Source organism: Toxoplasma gondii, chromosome VIIa, assembly GCF_000006565.2.
Source record: "Toxoplasma gondii ME49 chromosome VIIa, whole genome shotgun sequence".
NCBI classification, from domain to species: Eukaryota; Apicomplexa; class Conoidasida; order Eucoccidiorida; family Sarcocystidae; genus Toxoplasma; species Toxoplasma gondii.
Window position 1 is genome coordinate 2,076,651 of NC_031474.1, and position 16,602 is coordinate 2,093,252.

General features: G+C 53.9%; 2 protein-coding genes across 2 annotated transcripts; one reads left to right on the plus strand and one right to left on the minus strand.

Moving 5' to 3' along the window:
- Nucleotides 1-279: 279 nt before the first annotated feature.
- TGME49_203970 (dolichyl-diphosphooligosaccharide--protein glycosyltransferase) lies at nucleotides 280-7,764 on the plus strand (the record flags this gene model as incomplete). Its single annotated transcript, XM_018779280.1, has 11 exons — nucleotides 280-573; nucleotides 1,523-1,754; nucleotides 2,164-2,289; nucleotides 2,791-3,210; nucleotides 3,560-3,912; nucleotides 4,098-4,193; nucleotides 4,743-4,824; nucleotides 5,265-5,389; nucleotides 5,724-5,796; nucleotides 6,557-6,655; nucleotides 7,275-7,764. 11 exons carry the CDS (start codon nucleotides 280-282, stop codon nucleotides 7,415-7,417), a joined length of 2,043 nt encoding a protein of 680 aa, XP_018637328.1. The 3' UTR covers nucleotides 7,418-7,764.
- A 500-nt stretch (nucleotides 7,765-8,264) lies between these two features.
- Nucleotides 8,265-15,921, minus strand: TGME49_203960 (hypothetical protein). The gene is made up of 7 exons (XM_002367637.2): nucleotides 14,256-15,921; nucleotides 12,855-13,710; nucleotides 11,984-12,079; nucleotides 11,327-11,434; nucleotides 10,431-10,546; nucleotides 10,131-10,206; nucleotides 8,265-9,566 (listed from the first exon to the last, which is right to left on the minus strand). The coding sequence occupies exons 1-7, from the start codon at nucleotides 15,079-15,081 to the stop codon at nucleotides 9,218-9,220; spliced, it is 2,427 nt and encodes an 808-aa protein (XP_002367678.1). The 5' UTR covers nucleotides 15,082-15,921; the 3' UTR covers nucleotides 8,265-9,217.
- Nucleotides 15,922-16,602: the final 681 nt, after the last annotated feature.

The window sequence follows — 16,602 nt, forward strand, 5'->3', positions numbered from 1 at the left end:
GGAACAGATCCCATCGAATGAATGGTCAATTCCACGGGGAAAAAGCTAGATTCTTTTCGCGTCTTTTCTTGGCTGTGAATGCCTTGGCCTTCCATTCCCACCCCAGGTGGCCGTAGACAACGGACTGTCTTGGCTAGCGATCGTGGTAGGAGTTGCGTTGAGTCCCTGGCTTCGGCTCCACAACGGTGGAGAGGAGAGCTGTTTATTTTCTCGAGAAAGGACAACCTTTCTGGAGACGTACAGTTGGGCCAGAATGAGGATTCTCGAGTTCCAGAAGCCATGGCACAGTCTTCGGGGACAATCGACATCTCCGCATGCGCACACTGTCTTTCAGGTCGACAACACAAGGGAGACGCGAAACACTTGCATGCACGCCATTTGGTTCCCGTGAAATCTTCTCGCCTCTTCTTCGTCCTTCTCTCGCGCTTTCTTCTCTCCTCTTTCTTGTCTTTTCACATCCAACGAACTTCCGCCACATTCTGTGCCGGGGAAGAGGAACTGGAAATCTCCTCAGGTTCTCGTGCTTGTGCGTGCACACCGCGCCGAGACACCCAACTGGCGAACTCCTCAGAGGTGCAGTTCCTTTCTTCCATTTTTCACCTCGTTCTCTCCTCTTTTTCTTCTTTCGTTTCCTTCTTCTTTGTCTTGCTCTTGTCTGCGGCGCCTTGTTTTTCGCCTGGTCACTTCCTCTCGCCTCTCGTCCCCGTCGGCTTCCGATGCTACCACCGACGCTTCGCTTTTAGCATCGTCGACCTACAGGGCTTCTCTCCCATGTTCCTCCTCCTGCCGCGTGACTCTTCCCCTTCCCGTTGTCGGTTTTTCGTCGCTTCTTCCTTCCCCTTCTTTTTCTCCTTTTAAGTTTTTTCGTGCTCCCTTCCCTGTCTCTTTCTCCCTTTCCACCTCCCTGCTTGCTTCCCTTCTCGTTCTTTCTCTCCATCTCGTTCGCCTCTTTTTCATTGTCCTCGTGTTTCCACTTGCTGTGCCTCTGAGAGAAAAACCTTACGCGCGCGAGAAGGCCGCCACATCCTTCCGGGAGAACTGGGTGCTAACTAAGATTCAGACCTTGTCTGACGCGACGAGCAGCGAGGGCAGGACTCTTCATAGACTCCCGCCTTTCCGTTCTCGTCACCGCTTTCTCTCCACCCTTTCGTTTCTTCACTGTCTGCCTCTTCTCTTCTTCTCTCCGACTTCTTGAGCTTCGTCTTTCCGTCCTGCTTCCCCTGCCTCGCCAGCAGTTTCTGCTTGCGCAGGCAAAGAGCTCCAGAGGGTCGTTCCACTGTCGCCCTCCCCCCCCCCCCACGCCACCATGGTCTCTCCGGCTGACGGCGCGACGCCTTTCAGGCCTCTGCCTTTCGGTGGCGCCTCGTCGGTTGACTCTACTGGCCCGGCTCGCTCGGCGCCAGATCACCAGCCTCTCTCTCTGTCTCCTTGCTGGCTGCTGTCGTCTCGCGTCTTTTCTCGTTGGAGCCCCGGTCGTCTTTTCATGCTTCTCTCTCTGCTCTGCTTCCTGCATGCGTGGCAGTCTCGGCCTCGCGAAGACAGCCTCGACCTCCGGCTGGACAAGGAGACGCTGGAGGCTCCCCTTCTCCGCGCCCATGCTGCCGTCCTGCCGATCCCGTCGGCTCCGCCTCTGCGCGCAAGCCCCCAGGGTCCGACGCCGGTCGTCTGCGGCAGCGTCCAGAAGCGTCTCCTCGTCCTCCACGACGATCCGAACGTGAAGGAGAACTTCAAGAGCCTTCTGCAGCGTCTGAAAGGTGGGTCGGTGGCCTCTGCTTGCGACTCGCGTTCCACCGTGGATTTGAAGAAGTATTTGAGACTTCATCAAACCTTCCGTGACAACGCTCTTCCTTTTCTTACTCGAGAGTCGTACTCGAGAGCCTTCCCGCTCGACCCCAACTGTCGCCTGTTCGCGTCCCTGCGCCTCGGACCTCGTACCCGCTTCGTCGTAGCCTTCCGCGGCTTTCGATGAGACGCTCTCGACGGCTGTCGCCGTGGTATGGCGCAGAAGCCGAGTTTTCCTCCGTTTCACTTTTCTGTGTTCTCCGTTGACGCCGTTGCGAGCCCGTTGGGTCCCCCTCTGCTGCGGTACACTGTGGAAATACTTTCAACAGACCTACAGAGTTCCCCTGCATGCGTTCGCCGCTGCGCGCGGGTGCCTCGCAGATCAAAACTTCGACATATCGACGGTCAGCTTCCCGCTGTCGAGTGGGCGGAAGGCGTCGCTTCTCTTCAGCCACCACGGCGAGCATCTGTTCACTCACGTTCTTCTCTTGGCGACGAACCACCGCAGTACGGTTGAGAAGGGAACGCCTGCAAAGATCCAAGTGGGACGCAGCGGAAGCCAGTTGCTGCAAAAGACTGCACACGCGCACTGTCTGTCTCTCGATCGCGATCGGTTTTTGTGTCTCTCTGTCTGGACACTGCATTGCCCGTAAAGCTCAAACTACCCGAACTGTGTAAATATCATTGTGTTTTATGGTTCTATCGCAAACCACTGCGATGACGAAGTTATCGTTTTGGGCTCGTGAGTATCTCCCCGGCTGCTGCGCCTCGATGTGCATGTCCTGCCTCTCTGTAAGGACGGAGCTCGAAAGCTGGACTCCATTCACTTGCCTCCACGACTGTGCAGCTGAAGGTGCCGCAGCCGAGTGATCGAGCGACCGCTGGATGGTCTCGTTTCGTTCGCTGTTTGTCTGGTTACCGCCGTCACGGCCTCTCTCCCGAGCGATGATCGACGCCCTCAGCACATATTTTGAGACATAAAACGCCGTTCTGTTCGTCTCCTCTCAGGCCTCAGTCGAGAGCTCGCTGCGGCCCTCACGACCTTCTTCACCGCTGTCGATCCCGACTTCGAAGAAGCGCAGGCGGCCCGGGCCTACGCAGCTGCCTCAGCTTCTTCTGCTGGCGCCGACGCGTGCCCCCAGGCGCTGAAGGCTCGCAATTTGTTCTTGGTGGTGTCTCCGACGGCCCACACGACGGTCCACGCATTTGTAGAGACCCTTATGGGCGTTCGGGAGGCGCGAGGTACGGAAGGTTCGAACGGCCGGCCGGGGCTCGTGGCGGACTTCTTCAACGCCTACTCCCCGTTGCAGGGGACTTTGGAGAAGAAGGACGCGGCCGGACAGAGCGATGAAAACGGAGACGCGAGTCTCTTTGTCGCCATGAACTTGCTCGCCGACCAACCTCACGTTGTCGAGCCCCTCGAAGCAGGTAGGCCACAGTTCGTTTCCTCTCCGTGCAATGCTGTTTTCTGCGTTTCTATCCTCACCGGGGTGAAGCAGATGGTGGAGGGAAATGTAAAGAGAGTGCCCTCAAGTTCTGCGTCCTGGCGTTTATAGAGTTTCGGCCCTGGTGCTCGCTTCCCTTGTGCACCCTTTCGTGTAACCTTGGTGACCGCAGACATGCAGTGTGATGCCGTCAGGTAAGTGCGACAGACAACAGTCTTTTAACATCCACCATTGATGCGTGTGAGGCTAAAAGGCTCCTGAAATCGCGGTATGTGGGCTCGCAGTGGTTTAAAACCGTCGTCGCGTTTCCTGAGAGAATCTGTTTCCTTTAGATGAGATTCTTCTCTTTCGTGGAGGCGCTCACTACCTACCGGCGCCGTCTGGGAGGTCCCGCAAGAAATCCAGCGAACGAGAGATCCATGAACTCGAGCAACGTTTCTCCGTGCTTCGAGCTCCAGAGACTGCCTTTGTCCTCCCTGCCTCCGGCGAGACACCGGCTTCCCTGGGGAAGGGAGACAGAAAATCCGGAGGCGAAGACGAGTCCCTTCTCTTGGGGGCTGAACTTTCGCTCGGCTCTGCTCTGCAGACGCAGAGCGGCGGCCGCGCCACTCTCCTTAGCAGCGGCGAGTTCTGCTCCGATAAATTTTCACGACTCGGAAGTGAAAAAAACATCGAGGACGGGAAGGTAAGAAAGGAAAAGAATAAGCAAATCATGTCCTGCACACCCGCCACAGAGAAACTGATATGTATATATATATATATATATATATATATGTGTATATGTTGATATATGGGTGGAGTTGTGCAGATAGGAAGGAACATGGAAGGTTTCTTGTTAGATATGACGCGTGAACTTTGTCGTTTTCTCAGAAGAAAATCGCGAATCTGCGTGTGTGCGAAGAGCTTCTTCTCTGGACTTTCAACCGTCGCGGCGTTCTTCGGTGGTCGAATTTGAAGCATTTCAAGGTGAGACGTCGAGCGAGAAAAGCAACCGCCTTCTCGGCTCTTCTTCAGTCCTCTCTAAAGCCCCGGACGACCCCTGTTCTGTCTTCTTTGTCTCCGGACTGTGTCTTGGCTAGTGGCACCTTGCGTCGCTTTGAACTCTGAGATCCCCCCGGCCTTCCGTCCTTGTCTGCCGCTCTCTCACACATTGGCGCTCATCGTTCTTTATCCTGTTCTTTGTATCCGTCGCACAAGGGGCACACGGCTCACGTTTCACTCCTGGCGCGTCTCTCTCTAGCGAGAAAGAAGAAAAACAAAGAAGAATGTAAAGAAGCCATGCGTCTGCAGAACGCCACGAGAGCGGCTCTCAGCCGTGCTGCTGTCTTCGTCATCTTTGTGGGGACTACTCTAGAGGCTTCCCAGTTCCCTTGTGCTTTTCTTTACAATCCTGTTGAGCGCACTAAGTATAGTAGTATCCAGCGGAGGTTTGAAGAACCAACATTCCTCCCCCAGGTTGCTGCTTCGCCCAGACGTGATTGTGCCCTCTCGGCTCGAGACTGTTCTCGTTTGCAGCCTGGGGAAACGGTTTCGCCTCACATGTACAGAATGAAGGATGACATCGTCTTCAGTGTCGACCTTCATCAGCTCGAAAACGGTGAGCGGCGCTGGCGCCTCTCGTCCTTTCCAGGCTCGCCTGTCAGGACCTTTACGCAGGCCTCGAAGTCCATACGCGTCTTATATTCGGGCTTCTCCCTGGCCCCTGCTCAAGCGTGTGTCTTCACCTCCTCTGCTAGAGCCATGCACAAGAAGTCATCCATTTGCTGACGACTCTAGAGCAGGCTACCTCACCGTTTGTGTGAATTTATCCTTATTAGGCAACACACAAGTATGTAGTTTCCCCTCGAGATAAAAACCTATGCAATTCTGTGCACCGCGTGGTTTTCTGTGCCGGCACCGCTTGCTGTTGCAGTGTCCGTCAGCAGTCTGCCAGCGTTACGCTTCTTCACTTTTGTAATGGGGTCAGCGCATGAAACGCCGGGGATTCTGTTCGGACGTTGCTGAGTGTGTGCTCGGAGTTCGGTTGGGTGCATGCAGGCTTATGGCATCCATTCTATGCCACCGACGTTCAAGTCGAGTTTGTGATGCTCGAGCCGTTTCTTCGCTTCTTTCTCGAGCCTCCTGCGTCGCGTCAGTCGCCCACCTTCTCGCGTGTCTTCCAGGTTCGCTACGAATTTACCATACCCGCGCTCCTCGCTCGCGGTGCCCTCTTCCTCTCGTCGTTCGCCCTCAGGACGGTTCCTCTCCCTCGTGTCTGGCGTCTTGTTTTCTCCCTTTTTCCCCCTCCTGTTCGCTCTCTTGTTTGCCCTTCTGTTCGCTCCCGTGTTGCCCGTGGTCCTGTCATTCTTGTTTGCGTCTCGGTCTTGTCTGCCCCCTTCCACGGATGTGCGTCTTTTTGTATCGAGCATGTCGTGGTGCCGACCGTTACGTTTCCTCTTCCGTTTCTGTGAGTTTCCTCTGGAGCTAAGCGCTGGGACTCGTGCCTTTGCTTCGCAGGCTCCAGATCGCTACGGCGTTTTCAAGTTCGTTCTGCACTACAACCGCATCGGTTTCTCCCCTCTCCATGTTGGTAGGCTCCTGGGTGCCATCTGTCTGTCTGTGCCTCTCGGCGAACGCACATGCGCACAAACGAGTCCCTCAGGTTGAAGCAACCGGTGCAGAAGGCATCGCTTGCACCCATCGAGAGGGGGCTTGCATTTTCGTGTGACAAAGACGTTCAACATTCACAGACTTGTCCGCTCAACTCGGCACACATGCATCTCTGTAGAGAAAACGTCTCTTTGCACTGGAACGCACACCGCATAGATAACAGTCGCCTGTGTGGAGGTTCGTCAGCGGTATGCGTATATGGATGTGCATGCATGAGCAAACGTAGGTGCGCTTTTGCCCGCTGCATTTCCGCATTGTAAAAACGTCGGTTGTCCGTCAACACGGACGTCGTCACAGCGTCTGGATCTCGTCTCGGACACACACCGGGCTCCATCTCACTGGAAAACCATTTGTGAATATCACGATGTTTGTACATCTTGTACACACGTAGTGGTTTCAACTATACTCTGGAGCCTGTTTCCTTCGACTCCCATCGCTGGACGCACCCGTCCAGCTGAAGAGAAGACGTCGTGCCTTCGCGTCGGTGTCTCCGTCTTTGTCTATCCGCCTTTCAGAGGACTTCTCTGCGAATCAGTCACCTCGGAGAACCGACTGCATGCTTGAGCGCGCGAACGCGACCTGCGTTTCCTGTCTCTCTCTGCTTCGGCTCGTCACGACCCATCGACACATGCGCTGCTTGTTCGAATCAATGTGTCGAGTGCGGCTGTTGTTCTACACAGAATCGTTGGCACCTGTCAGAAATTTCAAGCACAACGACTTCCCTCGCTTCTTGCCCTGCGCACTGCCTTACTACGGCTGCTCCCTCCTGACATTGATTGGTATGTCCGGAAACGCAGGAAGGGGAAAAGCAGAAAAACGTATTGTAAAAGGGAAAACAGAGACGCGACACAGGCGCATGTGACTATCATTTATCCTTTGGCTGTGCAGACCAACGCAACATATATATATATATATATATGCTTAGAAACGTGCTTATGAATAAATGCAACCACTTACACAATATATATATATATATATATATATATACAATATATATATATATATATGCATGCATCTATGCGAAGAGGTAGATATTCTTGTAGGAGTGAATCTCGATAGAGTGAACTTGAAACCGGACAAGGCAGAAGAGGAGGCAGGCACCTTAGGAAACGAAGTGAGACGCAGTGTTTTGCAGTGTTGTTGCTCCATGGTGCCATTTTGGGTTTGCTTTGCTCGGATCCGTCCAGTCGCTTTACGTCTCGTTCGCATTTCGCATTCCCTCGTTTCCTCCTTCCGTCAGACACCTTGCTTTCTGCCCTTTTTGCTTGACCCCCTTTGTCCTTCTTCATTTTCTTTCTCTTTTCTTTACACTCTTGACTTTTTCGTCTTTTCTCGTTCGTCCCCCAGTCGCTGCCCGTCCGCGTCACTGGCTGTGCAACGTACGTGGATTCTGTTCAGGTCTGATCGTGTTTGCGGTCCTTTTTCTTCTCCACCGAGACAAGCGCTTCTTCTCGCCTCCGGCCGCACCCAGCTCCGAAACGCCGGGCGAGAACATTCAGAGGACACAGCTCAAGAAAAAGGAAGAAACGAAAGTCGCTTAATCGATAAGAGCGACGCGCGTGAGTGCAGATACTGCCGCACACGAGGCGGCGTTGGTGAACGTCTCTTTCGACATCCCAACGATTTCCTCGCCACATGCAAGAGATGGCTTCCAGCCGTTGGAGCTGGATGTGAGCTCTGTTCGTTTCGTCTCTCGTTTCCGTCTCTGCAGTGTTGCACAGAGGGGAGCCGTTCCTTCGCCTGGGCGTTTCATTTGCAGTCCTTAGCCGCTCGGTTGTCCGAGACGGCAGCCTTGTCGTGTCTGCCACAGGACGCAGAGTCCGGTAATCTTCTCAACCCCCCTGTGTGCGAGAATCGCGAGGAAGGAGACAACAGGAACGACAGACGCCAGACTACTCTAACGACCTTCTGGCTGCATGCATGCATCGACAGACCGGACGAAAAAGCTGTGCCTGGTGTTTGCTTTCCCCGTTCTCTCTCAAAGCATGACACGGTCTTGGGCCTGACGGAGGCTTCTCCCTCGCGCGCGACCGCTCGCAAAAAAAGATGCTGATGCTGCAGAGACGCATGCGCAAGCTTCTTCGGCGACCTTTTAGTGGGCACAGAGGAGGAGAGAACAGCTTGTGAAGCGAGCAGAGACAAGAAGAGAGCGTGGAGAGAAACGCGAGAAGAAGAGACAGTGGAAAGTAGAAAGACACCAAGAGACAGTATACGAGATAGTGAGGAGGAGAGACACAGGAGACGAGAGGCAGAAAAGACAGCGAATAATCCACCAGTACACAGAAGGGAGCGCGAATGGCATCTCCGTGACCATGGGACTTCGGGGCCTCCTACGGCGGACAGTTGATGAGGAAATACAAACGTTGGGATGGATGAGATTCATGATCAGCCGTTTCTGCGATTCCTTCAAGTCTTGCATCGAACAAGGCTCTTGCCGCAGGACGCACAGCTCACATCTTCTAAAACACACAGTTCAGCTCTGGGTCTCTTCTGTCTCACGCTGTAGCCCAAATGGAGCCTTTGATTCTGCACACGAGAACAAACAGTCGCGAAGACGCGGCTGACGAACCGTCTTTTCCCTTTCTGCATGAAGCACTAGGGTGTCGGTAGTTCGACGCGAATTCCTACTCAGTGCCCCAAGGACTCTAACGTCGCTGGTTATTCGATTGGACTTGCCCCATTCAAAAGACACACACAAAAGCCACCCGGCGACATCATCCAGTTTGGGTCCTGATGCAACCTCAGCATGCTCAGTTTCTGTTCTTCGGTCGCGGTCAGCATGTGGAGAGCAGACATTTTCTCAACGAGCAGATTCGCTCTCGTTCCTCTCCGCCTCTTTTCTTCTCATCATACGCTCTCTCGATGGCCCTTCGAATATCCCTGCCGTTCTCTTGTGTGGGGTCTCCAGCTTCTTGATCTCCTCATCTGTCACCGTTTCTCCTGATCATTCCTCCGTGTTCTCCGTCTTCCCTTCTCCTAACTCGCCTGCCGTCCTGACGCGTCCTGCATCGTTCGTCCATCGCTCTGGCATGCGCGGACTCGCTTCGCCTTCTTGTCGAGAGTTCTCTTTAGTGGCTGTTCGCGATTTCGCTTTTGTGGGAACTGAGTTCTTCACATTGAGTGATAGTGCTCAGAACACGGATGTCGTTCGATAGACGAGCTAATAAGGATTCAGTGGCGTAGGTCGGCAGAGCTGTGCGAGAATGTTAAATGGCAAATCCATTGAATCTCACGCCTGCCAGCTTCTCGCCTCCCTCAGAGACACGCTTCCCCACACGAGAGCAGGACTGAGGACATCACAGCCACCAAGGCCAGCAGGGCGCCGGTGGTTCTTGTGCGTCTCATCGTTCGCGGGACTCACTGACGAATGCCATGCCTTCACTCTCCACCTCGTTCACCTGGACATCTGCGTCAAAGCGCGGCGAGGAAGGCGAGGGAAACAGAAGCGCCAACAGGCCTTCGAAAGGAGGCAGCGTCCGCGAGGCGACACCTGCCTCGAGCGCCGGGATCCGGATGTCTCCGTGACCCTCTTTTGCACGTTTCTTCTTCAAAAACTGGTCGACAATGCGCGCGAAGCAGTCGGCCTGGCGCCGCATGTGAGGGCGCACCCGTGAAAGAACGCGCAGGCCTTCTGCGCGACTCTCCGTTGCTCCGTTCTCCGAAGATAGCACGAGGCCTGCGACTGCACACCTGGAAGGAAAACGCAGACGCCCTCCTCCCCAGGACAGAATGCACGAAGAAGTTACCGCGGCCTTCGCAGCGGGGTCACCAATCCAAGGAGCACTCGCTGGCGGGACAGGCGAGAAGCTAAGAAGGCAGGAAGGAGATGAAGGAGACTGTCTCCATCGCGCCCCAAAAAAGAGCACAGAGCGAGAAGGGAGGTGGACGGAAAGAGAGAGAGAAAACGAATGTTTCGACGGACAGTTTTGGAAGCTCTTTGAAGTTCGAAAAACGAAGATACAGTTCGAGCGGCCGGCGGTACGAGCGGACAAAGAGGAGGTAGCGAGATGGCGAGGGCGCGACGCCGCAGCTACACGGAGGAGGAGAACCCAACCACACGGAGGAGGAGAACCCAACCACGGAGCGCGCAGGCAAATGGAAGAGAGAAGAACGCTCGATAGAAAAGACAGACACGCAGGATACCGAGAGCGAGAGAAGACGGAGAAGCCGAAAAAGAAGAGGAAGAGACGGACGGAAAAAGCAGACAACAGAATTCCGAACCAGAGACGGCACATCCGTTCGCAGAGAGGTTACCTGACGAGGCTGCGAGGACGAAGCGAATGCTCGCGCACAGTCTCTTCGTCGACCGTCGACGCCAAGACAATTCCATCTGAACCGTACATGACAGAGTTGCAAGCGTTTCGCTTCAGAGGTGACGATGATGTTTCTGGCCTTTGTAGAGAGCCAGAAATGATTGACACATCGCCTGTACCTAGTTTTCGAGTCTAGTCTGTATATAGTACCCCAGTCACAAGGTTGGAATCCTCGCGCCTCTTTAGTCAGTGGCCTCCGAGCGGGAGCGAGTTGAGGACATGAGGAGATCGTCCCCCTCACCTTCTGTCGCCAGCGTTCCGTTCTCAGTCAGGCGGAGACAAACGAGTTGATTCTCCTCATGCGCCTCGCCTCTCCGTGTCGCTCCCGGACCCAAATTTTCGTCCACGTGGAAGCGCCTGCATGCGCCAGAGACAAAAGACAGATCCACCTGCCGCGTCCAGCAAGAATGCATATTTGACTCCGTGCATACACTTACATGCAGGTATGCGCTGATGTACATGTACACGTATACATTCGTACTCACACACACATACAAAAGCATATATATATATATATATATATATATTCGTATATGACACAGGGCTTTTTACGAGCGTTTTCGAGGGACTCTAGACTCCAGCTTAAAACAACGGTTTGAGTCTCGAGAGTCCTTGTTCACCGATTCCCAGTTCAATGTTGACACCACGGTTTCGAGGACACTCCAAGTGCGGAGGGGTTCAGGTCAGGCGAAAGCGGCGGAAAACGTTCAGAAAAATAGAAGTTGGAAAATACAGTCGCAAAAGACACGGCGACTCAACGAAGGCAGAAAACGCAAAAGTCGAAGGGCGTTAGGGGGTTGCAGGCATTCTCTGGAAGCAGGGAGATCCCTCAATTCGCCGCCGTTCCTTCACGGAGAAGCATAAACGCAGACACAGGAGACACAATAAAGTACACAGGTCGCTTGTGACCAGTGCGCGGACAATGGTGGAGACAGGCGTTGACTAGTAACCTACACAAGGGCCATATGTCTAATCGATGGGCGTACACCGCATGGATAGGTATTTGCGTGCATACAAAATGTACGGTTCTGCGTCGAGGTACTTGTTTTACAGTGGAGATTGACATGTCGGATACGTTTTCACACAGGCGGTGCACCATGACGAAACGCATGCATCAAGCATCTTTTGTCGACCTACGAGAGATGTGAGTCTCGCCAGGAGAGACAGAAGTCGCTGAGAGCTTCCACGTACGGCGCCTCGCGATGCAGAAAAACGAGAGAATCTGATGGCCACGGCTGCAGCTGACTGGAAAAACAGCGAAAACAACCACAACGAACCGCGGAACGTCAAATGCTTTGCAGTTCACTCCCACAAAATAGAGATGCGTCAGTAAACACATGCACTCATGTATATGCATGTGCTCGCATACATATACGCATGTCCATATATATATATATATATATATATATAGATAGATAGATAGATAGATAGATGGAGATAGAGCCGTATATGTAAATACATATACATAAAGGTACGTATGTGAACATGAGGACACACGCATGTAAAATAATATAGATGTATCAGTGTATGTTGCCAAGGCGGCTTCGGAGAAGCGCGGTTGGCACATCTGGCATTTTATTGACATTGCCAATTACGGGGTTCGGGACAAGGCTCGATCAGAAATGAGAGACACACCCGTTTTCTTGTCCTGTCTGGACATGGACATGCTCAGACTTTCTCGAGGCAGCATGACCGCTCATGAGAAAAAGCATTCGCGCATGCGCTGGGTTTCAGAAAGCGAGAAAAACTAGCAAGCTGTGCCGCGGTCCCCCCACTTTGGAGAGTCTGCCTGACCTGCGATAAAGGCGTTCCAGAGTCGGGCGGGAGCAATCTTGAAGCGGCAGAAGCTGGAGAGGACACCGCGAAGCGCCTATGTCCATTTCCTCGAATCTGAGAGGAGCGGAGAAGGGCGCAGTCAAACGAAGAGAGTAGTAAGGGAGTAGAAGCGAAGCGCCGGGGATTTGAACAGGAGAAAAATCACATGCACGTGGAAGCGTTATAGCACCTGCTTGCGCTGGGAGCTGGGGCCGATTTCGACGGAAATGCTTCACAAGCGCCAGTTACACAAAACAGCGAAAGGGTCTGCGCTTCAGAGCCGCTGTCTTCTCAGTCGCTGTCTCGTCTGTCGCCATCTCTGAAGACTTGGTCGTCGCACCTTGTTTTCTCGCTCTCTGTCCGTCTCCTGCCTCCATCGCTTTTCTCTCAGAAAATGCCCAGCTGGACTGCCTCCCTCTCACGTTCAGACACCGAAATACGCGACAGGAGAGTCAGACCTCTCGCATGTCGCTTCCTTCTCTCTTCTCTCTTCTCTCTCGAGACAGCACTGGTCTGCCGACTGACGCTTCCCGCGGCACACGACCGCCCTCTGTGTTCCCCGTCTGTTGCTCCCTTCTTTAACAGTTTTGCCTTCTTTGGTTTCGGCTCCCGTCAGCGCAGTCCTGCAAGCTCTCGGCCTTGGCCTTTCTCTCGCGACTCTCCGTTTTCTCGACTTGGACTCTCGTCAAACGGTGCGGACAGACACATTCCACACAAATTTAGGTAGACTCGAAGGCCCGGTGTTCGCCTCCCTCTTGGGTTGAGACTGAGAGTTGCTTAGGCCAAGCGAAGAGCTCCCTTGTTTCCTCTCGTGATTTGCGCCTCTCCCTCGCGCCTCGCTCTCACCTACCTGCTTCGGAGGACGAATTGCCTGCACGCCGTCTCTGCGTTGCCCAGCATGCAGTCGTTCCACCAGAGCACATCTGTGACGAAGATGAAGGAGAAGCAGCAGCAGGTGCACTGGGGTCTCTCGGCGCCGTGATGTCGCTCGAGAAAGATTTGACGGACCTTCTGTTCTTGCACACTTGCGGGTCTCTCCCTCTCTACTTCCATTTCGCTGCTCAGTCCGAGACGCGCCCCGTTGCCAGTCTTCTCTGCTGCGGCGGGAGAGGCGAGGCACTCGTGCCAGCGCAGGTCGTGACTGTTCGTCCACACACACTCGAGAGCCGTGAAGCCTCGCGCGCAGCTCCCCCAGTTCGACGTATCCCAGCTGGAGAGACAGCAGGGACAGGCGGCCCACTTGGGCTGCGAGAAAGGTCCGTGTCGGACCTGAACGCCCTGCTTCCTGTTTCTCGGTCTCCGCTTCCTCTCGCCCTCTCGCGTCGCCGGACAGAAGACACCCGCATCCCCCTCGCCTCCATGAAGAGTCTCCACAGAGAAATCTTCTCTTTCCTCTCTTTCCTCTCTTTCGTCTTCTAGACCTTCTCGTTTGTCTTCTTCTGTGTGCGAGGGCGCCGCGCCGGGCCCTTCGCCGGTGTGGGCGCGGAAGCAAGAGACGTCCTGGTCTGTTGTTGAGGTCTGAGGAGCTGCCTGAGCATGCCAGCGAGCGACAGCTTTCCGCTGGGCCTGCGCGAACTGTTCATGGAACGGCTGGGGATTCAACAGACCTCGAACGATGCCTCGTTTGTCCACGATTGCTCCCATTCCGTCGTGCATGACGAGGAGACAGCGACGGCCCTCCGGACGCAAGTACACGTACCAATCCTCTGGAAAGAAAAGAAAACGCTTTTGACAGACCCGCGTCGTCTCGCGGCCACCGAACTGCACACACCTCCTCGGACGTAGTGCTCCTCCAGCAGCGGCACGTGCATGCAACGCGCCAGTCCACGGTTGTATATGCATCTGTGCATGCCTGTATGTATATGCATGTCTGTATGTATACGCATGTCTGTATGTATATGCATGTGTGTATGTATATGCATGTCTGTATGTATACGCATGTCTGTATGTATATGCATGTATGTATGTATATGCATGTGTGTATGTATATGCATGCGTGTATGTATATGCATGCGTGTATGTATATGCATGCGTGTATGTGTACAGAAGGAGATACATACATACTCAGAGACACGCACCTCGTCAGATGCACCCACTGACACACATGTACAAATGCATGTAGACAGAATGCCGGACAAAAACCTGTATAGACGTAAAGCGCAGAAACATGTGCAGCAATCTGAACAGCGAAACACACAAACGCGCGTCAAAATGCTGATATGGGTGTTGAACGCCTTCGTTCTGGACTGACCTGGCGCCGAAGAGAATCCAGGGAGAAACGCTGCACCGGGGTATGTTGATGGACGTCCCTCGGAGTGCGATTCCTGACCATCGGAGTTGTCTCTTGCTTCCAAAAGGAGTTCAGGAACGACGATCGGTTTGGGGATGGCGAGCATGGAGGCGAAGACGGTTCTCTCGTCGCGTTGTTTCTTTTGCCACTGACGTCTGGTGTACTTTTTTCGATTTGCAGCTTGCATGTATGCGTCTTCAGCCTCTCCCGTCTGAAGTCGTGAAGCAGAAGTTGAGCAGTGCGCCGGTAACGCAGTAGTTGGAGAAGAGCTCTCGCCTTCTCCTCCCATGGCAATGTCTTGCCCAGCAGACCTGTCATCCCCGTTATCGCCTTCCCCGCGTTGTGACTGACAGACGTCGCGCCGCTGCATGCGTTCCGTCCAGCTGCTTCTGGTCGTCCTCCCGCTTTCTCCTCCACTCCGGACTCCTCTAAGCTGCGTAGGCAGACCAGCCGCTCGCAGTGCCTCGACTGCGTCTCGTTCTGCCTCTTCTTCCTCCCCGTTTTCTTCTCTCTCGTCTCCATTCTTGGGAAGCTGGAGAACGGGATTTGCGGCAGAGTGTGGGACATGCTCCGCCAGTCTAGACAGTTCACGGAGAGACTGCGAGCGCAGAGCTTCGAGCTTCTCAACTCGCCAGGCGCTGCGCTGAGCCCTCAAAAGCTCTTCGCGCCACTCCTGCTCCGATTGGGGTCTGTTCGAAAAAATTGGTGTTTTTCGCTTGAAGTCGGAGCGCCGGGCCTCGTAGTCGACTGTCCGCGAGTCGGCCGCGTGCGAGGAAGAGAAGGCCATCTCGTTGATCGGTGTGAAGAGTTGAGGAAGAGCAAGGCGGCACAGCAGCGACGACTCTAAAGCAAGACGACCGGCGCAATCCAGGACGCCTGAAGGAGTGCCTCTCCCGTCAAGACGAGAGTGACAAGAGTCATTTACACATCTTATGCATGGAACATAGGGGATGCGGACTTCCGTTAATGCCGTCGCATAATGAAATTCCGCATTCCAGTTGTCTTCAGCACTCCCGTTGGGTGGTGAACAGACATCAGAGTGGAAGGGGGAGCCGCACGGGATCTAGAAAAGCGGAGTTGAAGCGAGACGCCACTCTAGAGCGACGAGCAAATCAGGACTCTGGAGGGGTGCGGATCCACCTCTGTTTTTCAAATGTGGCGCAGTGTGTGTTGCAACAAAGACACACCACGGGCTGGCTGCCACGGAACATCGAACTGAAGAAAAAGGAACGGATTTGAATGAGACAGGGCAACACTGCGGGCTCCTTTACGAGAAGGCAGAGCACTGGTCTGGTCACAGAACTGCGCTGGCACGCAGCTGAGAACAGGATTCTCACGTTCTGGAGCGTCGCGAAAAACACTTTCGTCGGCATGCAAGACACTGTTGCACCCGCACGACGGCTTCTTCGGTCAAGAAAAAAGAAAGTATTCGGCGAAATTCACACGAGGCATCGCTGGAGAAGAGGTCGAGGCTTCAGAGGCAGCGAGATTTACGCAGAAGGAGCCACTCTGGCTCAGAAAAGTATCTGCAGCGCAACCCAATTAAACGACGCGAGCTCAGCGCGGAAAGAGACCAAAAGAGAACCGAAAAACTGTTTTTCGAGTGTGGAAAGTCCTTTATTGGAGGAAAAAGAGAATTTGCACTCAACGCAAATGACTGAACGACCTGAAAAAACTCGAAGCGCACGCGATACGCGAAAAAACACAGCATGCACGCGGCCTACATGCAACCCTATGGAAACGCGCAAAAACGACGTACCTTGGCGTCAGTCGGGAATTTGTCACAGTTTTCTTGTTGATCTCGAGTGGACGCCATCATACATGAGAAAAGCATTAGTTGGGTTCCAGATGGTTAACAGGGAAATACAATCCTGCGTGTGCAGTCCAGAAACGGGAGTTTCGCTTTTAGACCCGCAGCTGCCCCGTGCACACAGTTTTAACAGAATATGCAAGCTTCTCTGCACAGTTTTGCGATCGGGACGACGCGTCCGACTACACACTCAGATCTCGGATCTGATGGCTATCTTCTGCAGTTTCACGTCTTCTTTGTTTGCTAGGTAGCACACTGGCGACCGACGTTCCCAATTTCTGTTTCTCCACATAATTTCCCTGGGTTCGTTTGCTTGTCAGTGAAGCTGGAACGCAGAAGAGAAACGCGCTACCACAAGCTGGCATTTACAGTTAGACTGCGGACGGTCCCTGTTTAATTTATCTGGGGAAAACGCTCGCTCCACGACTTGATTACCACCGTCGAACGGTGCGTAGAGGGCCGGCAGTAACCGTCAGTTGCACACGCCACTCCATATAG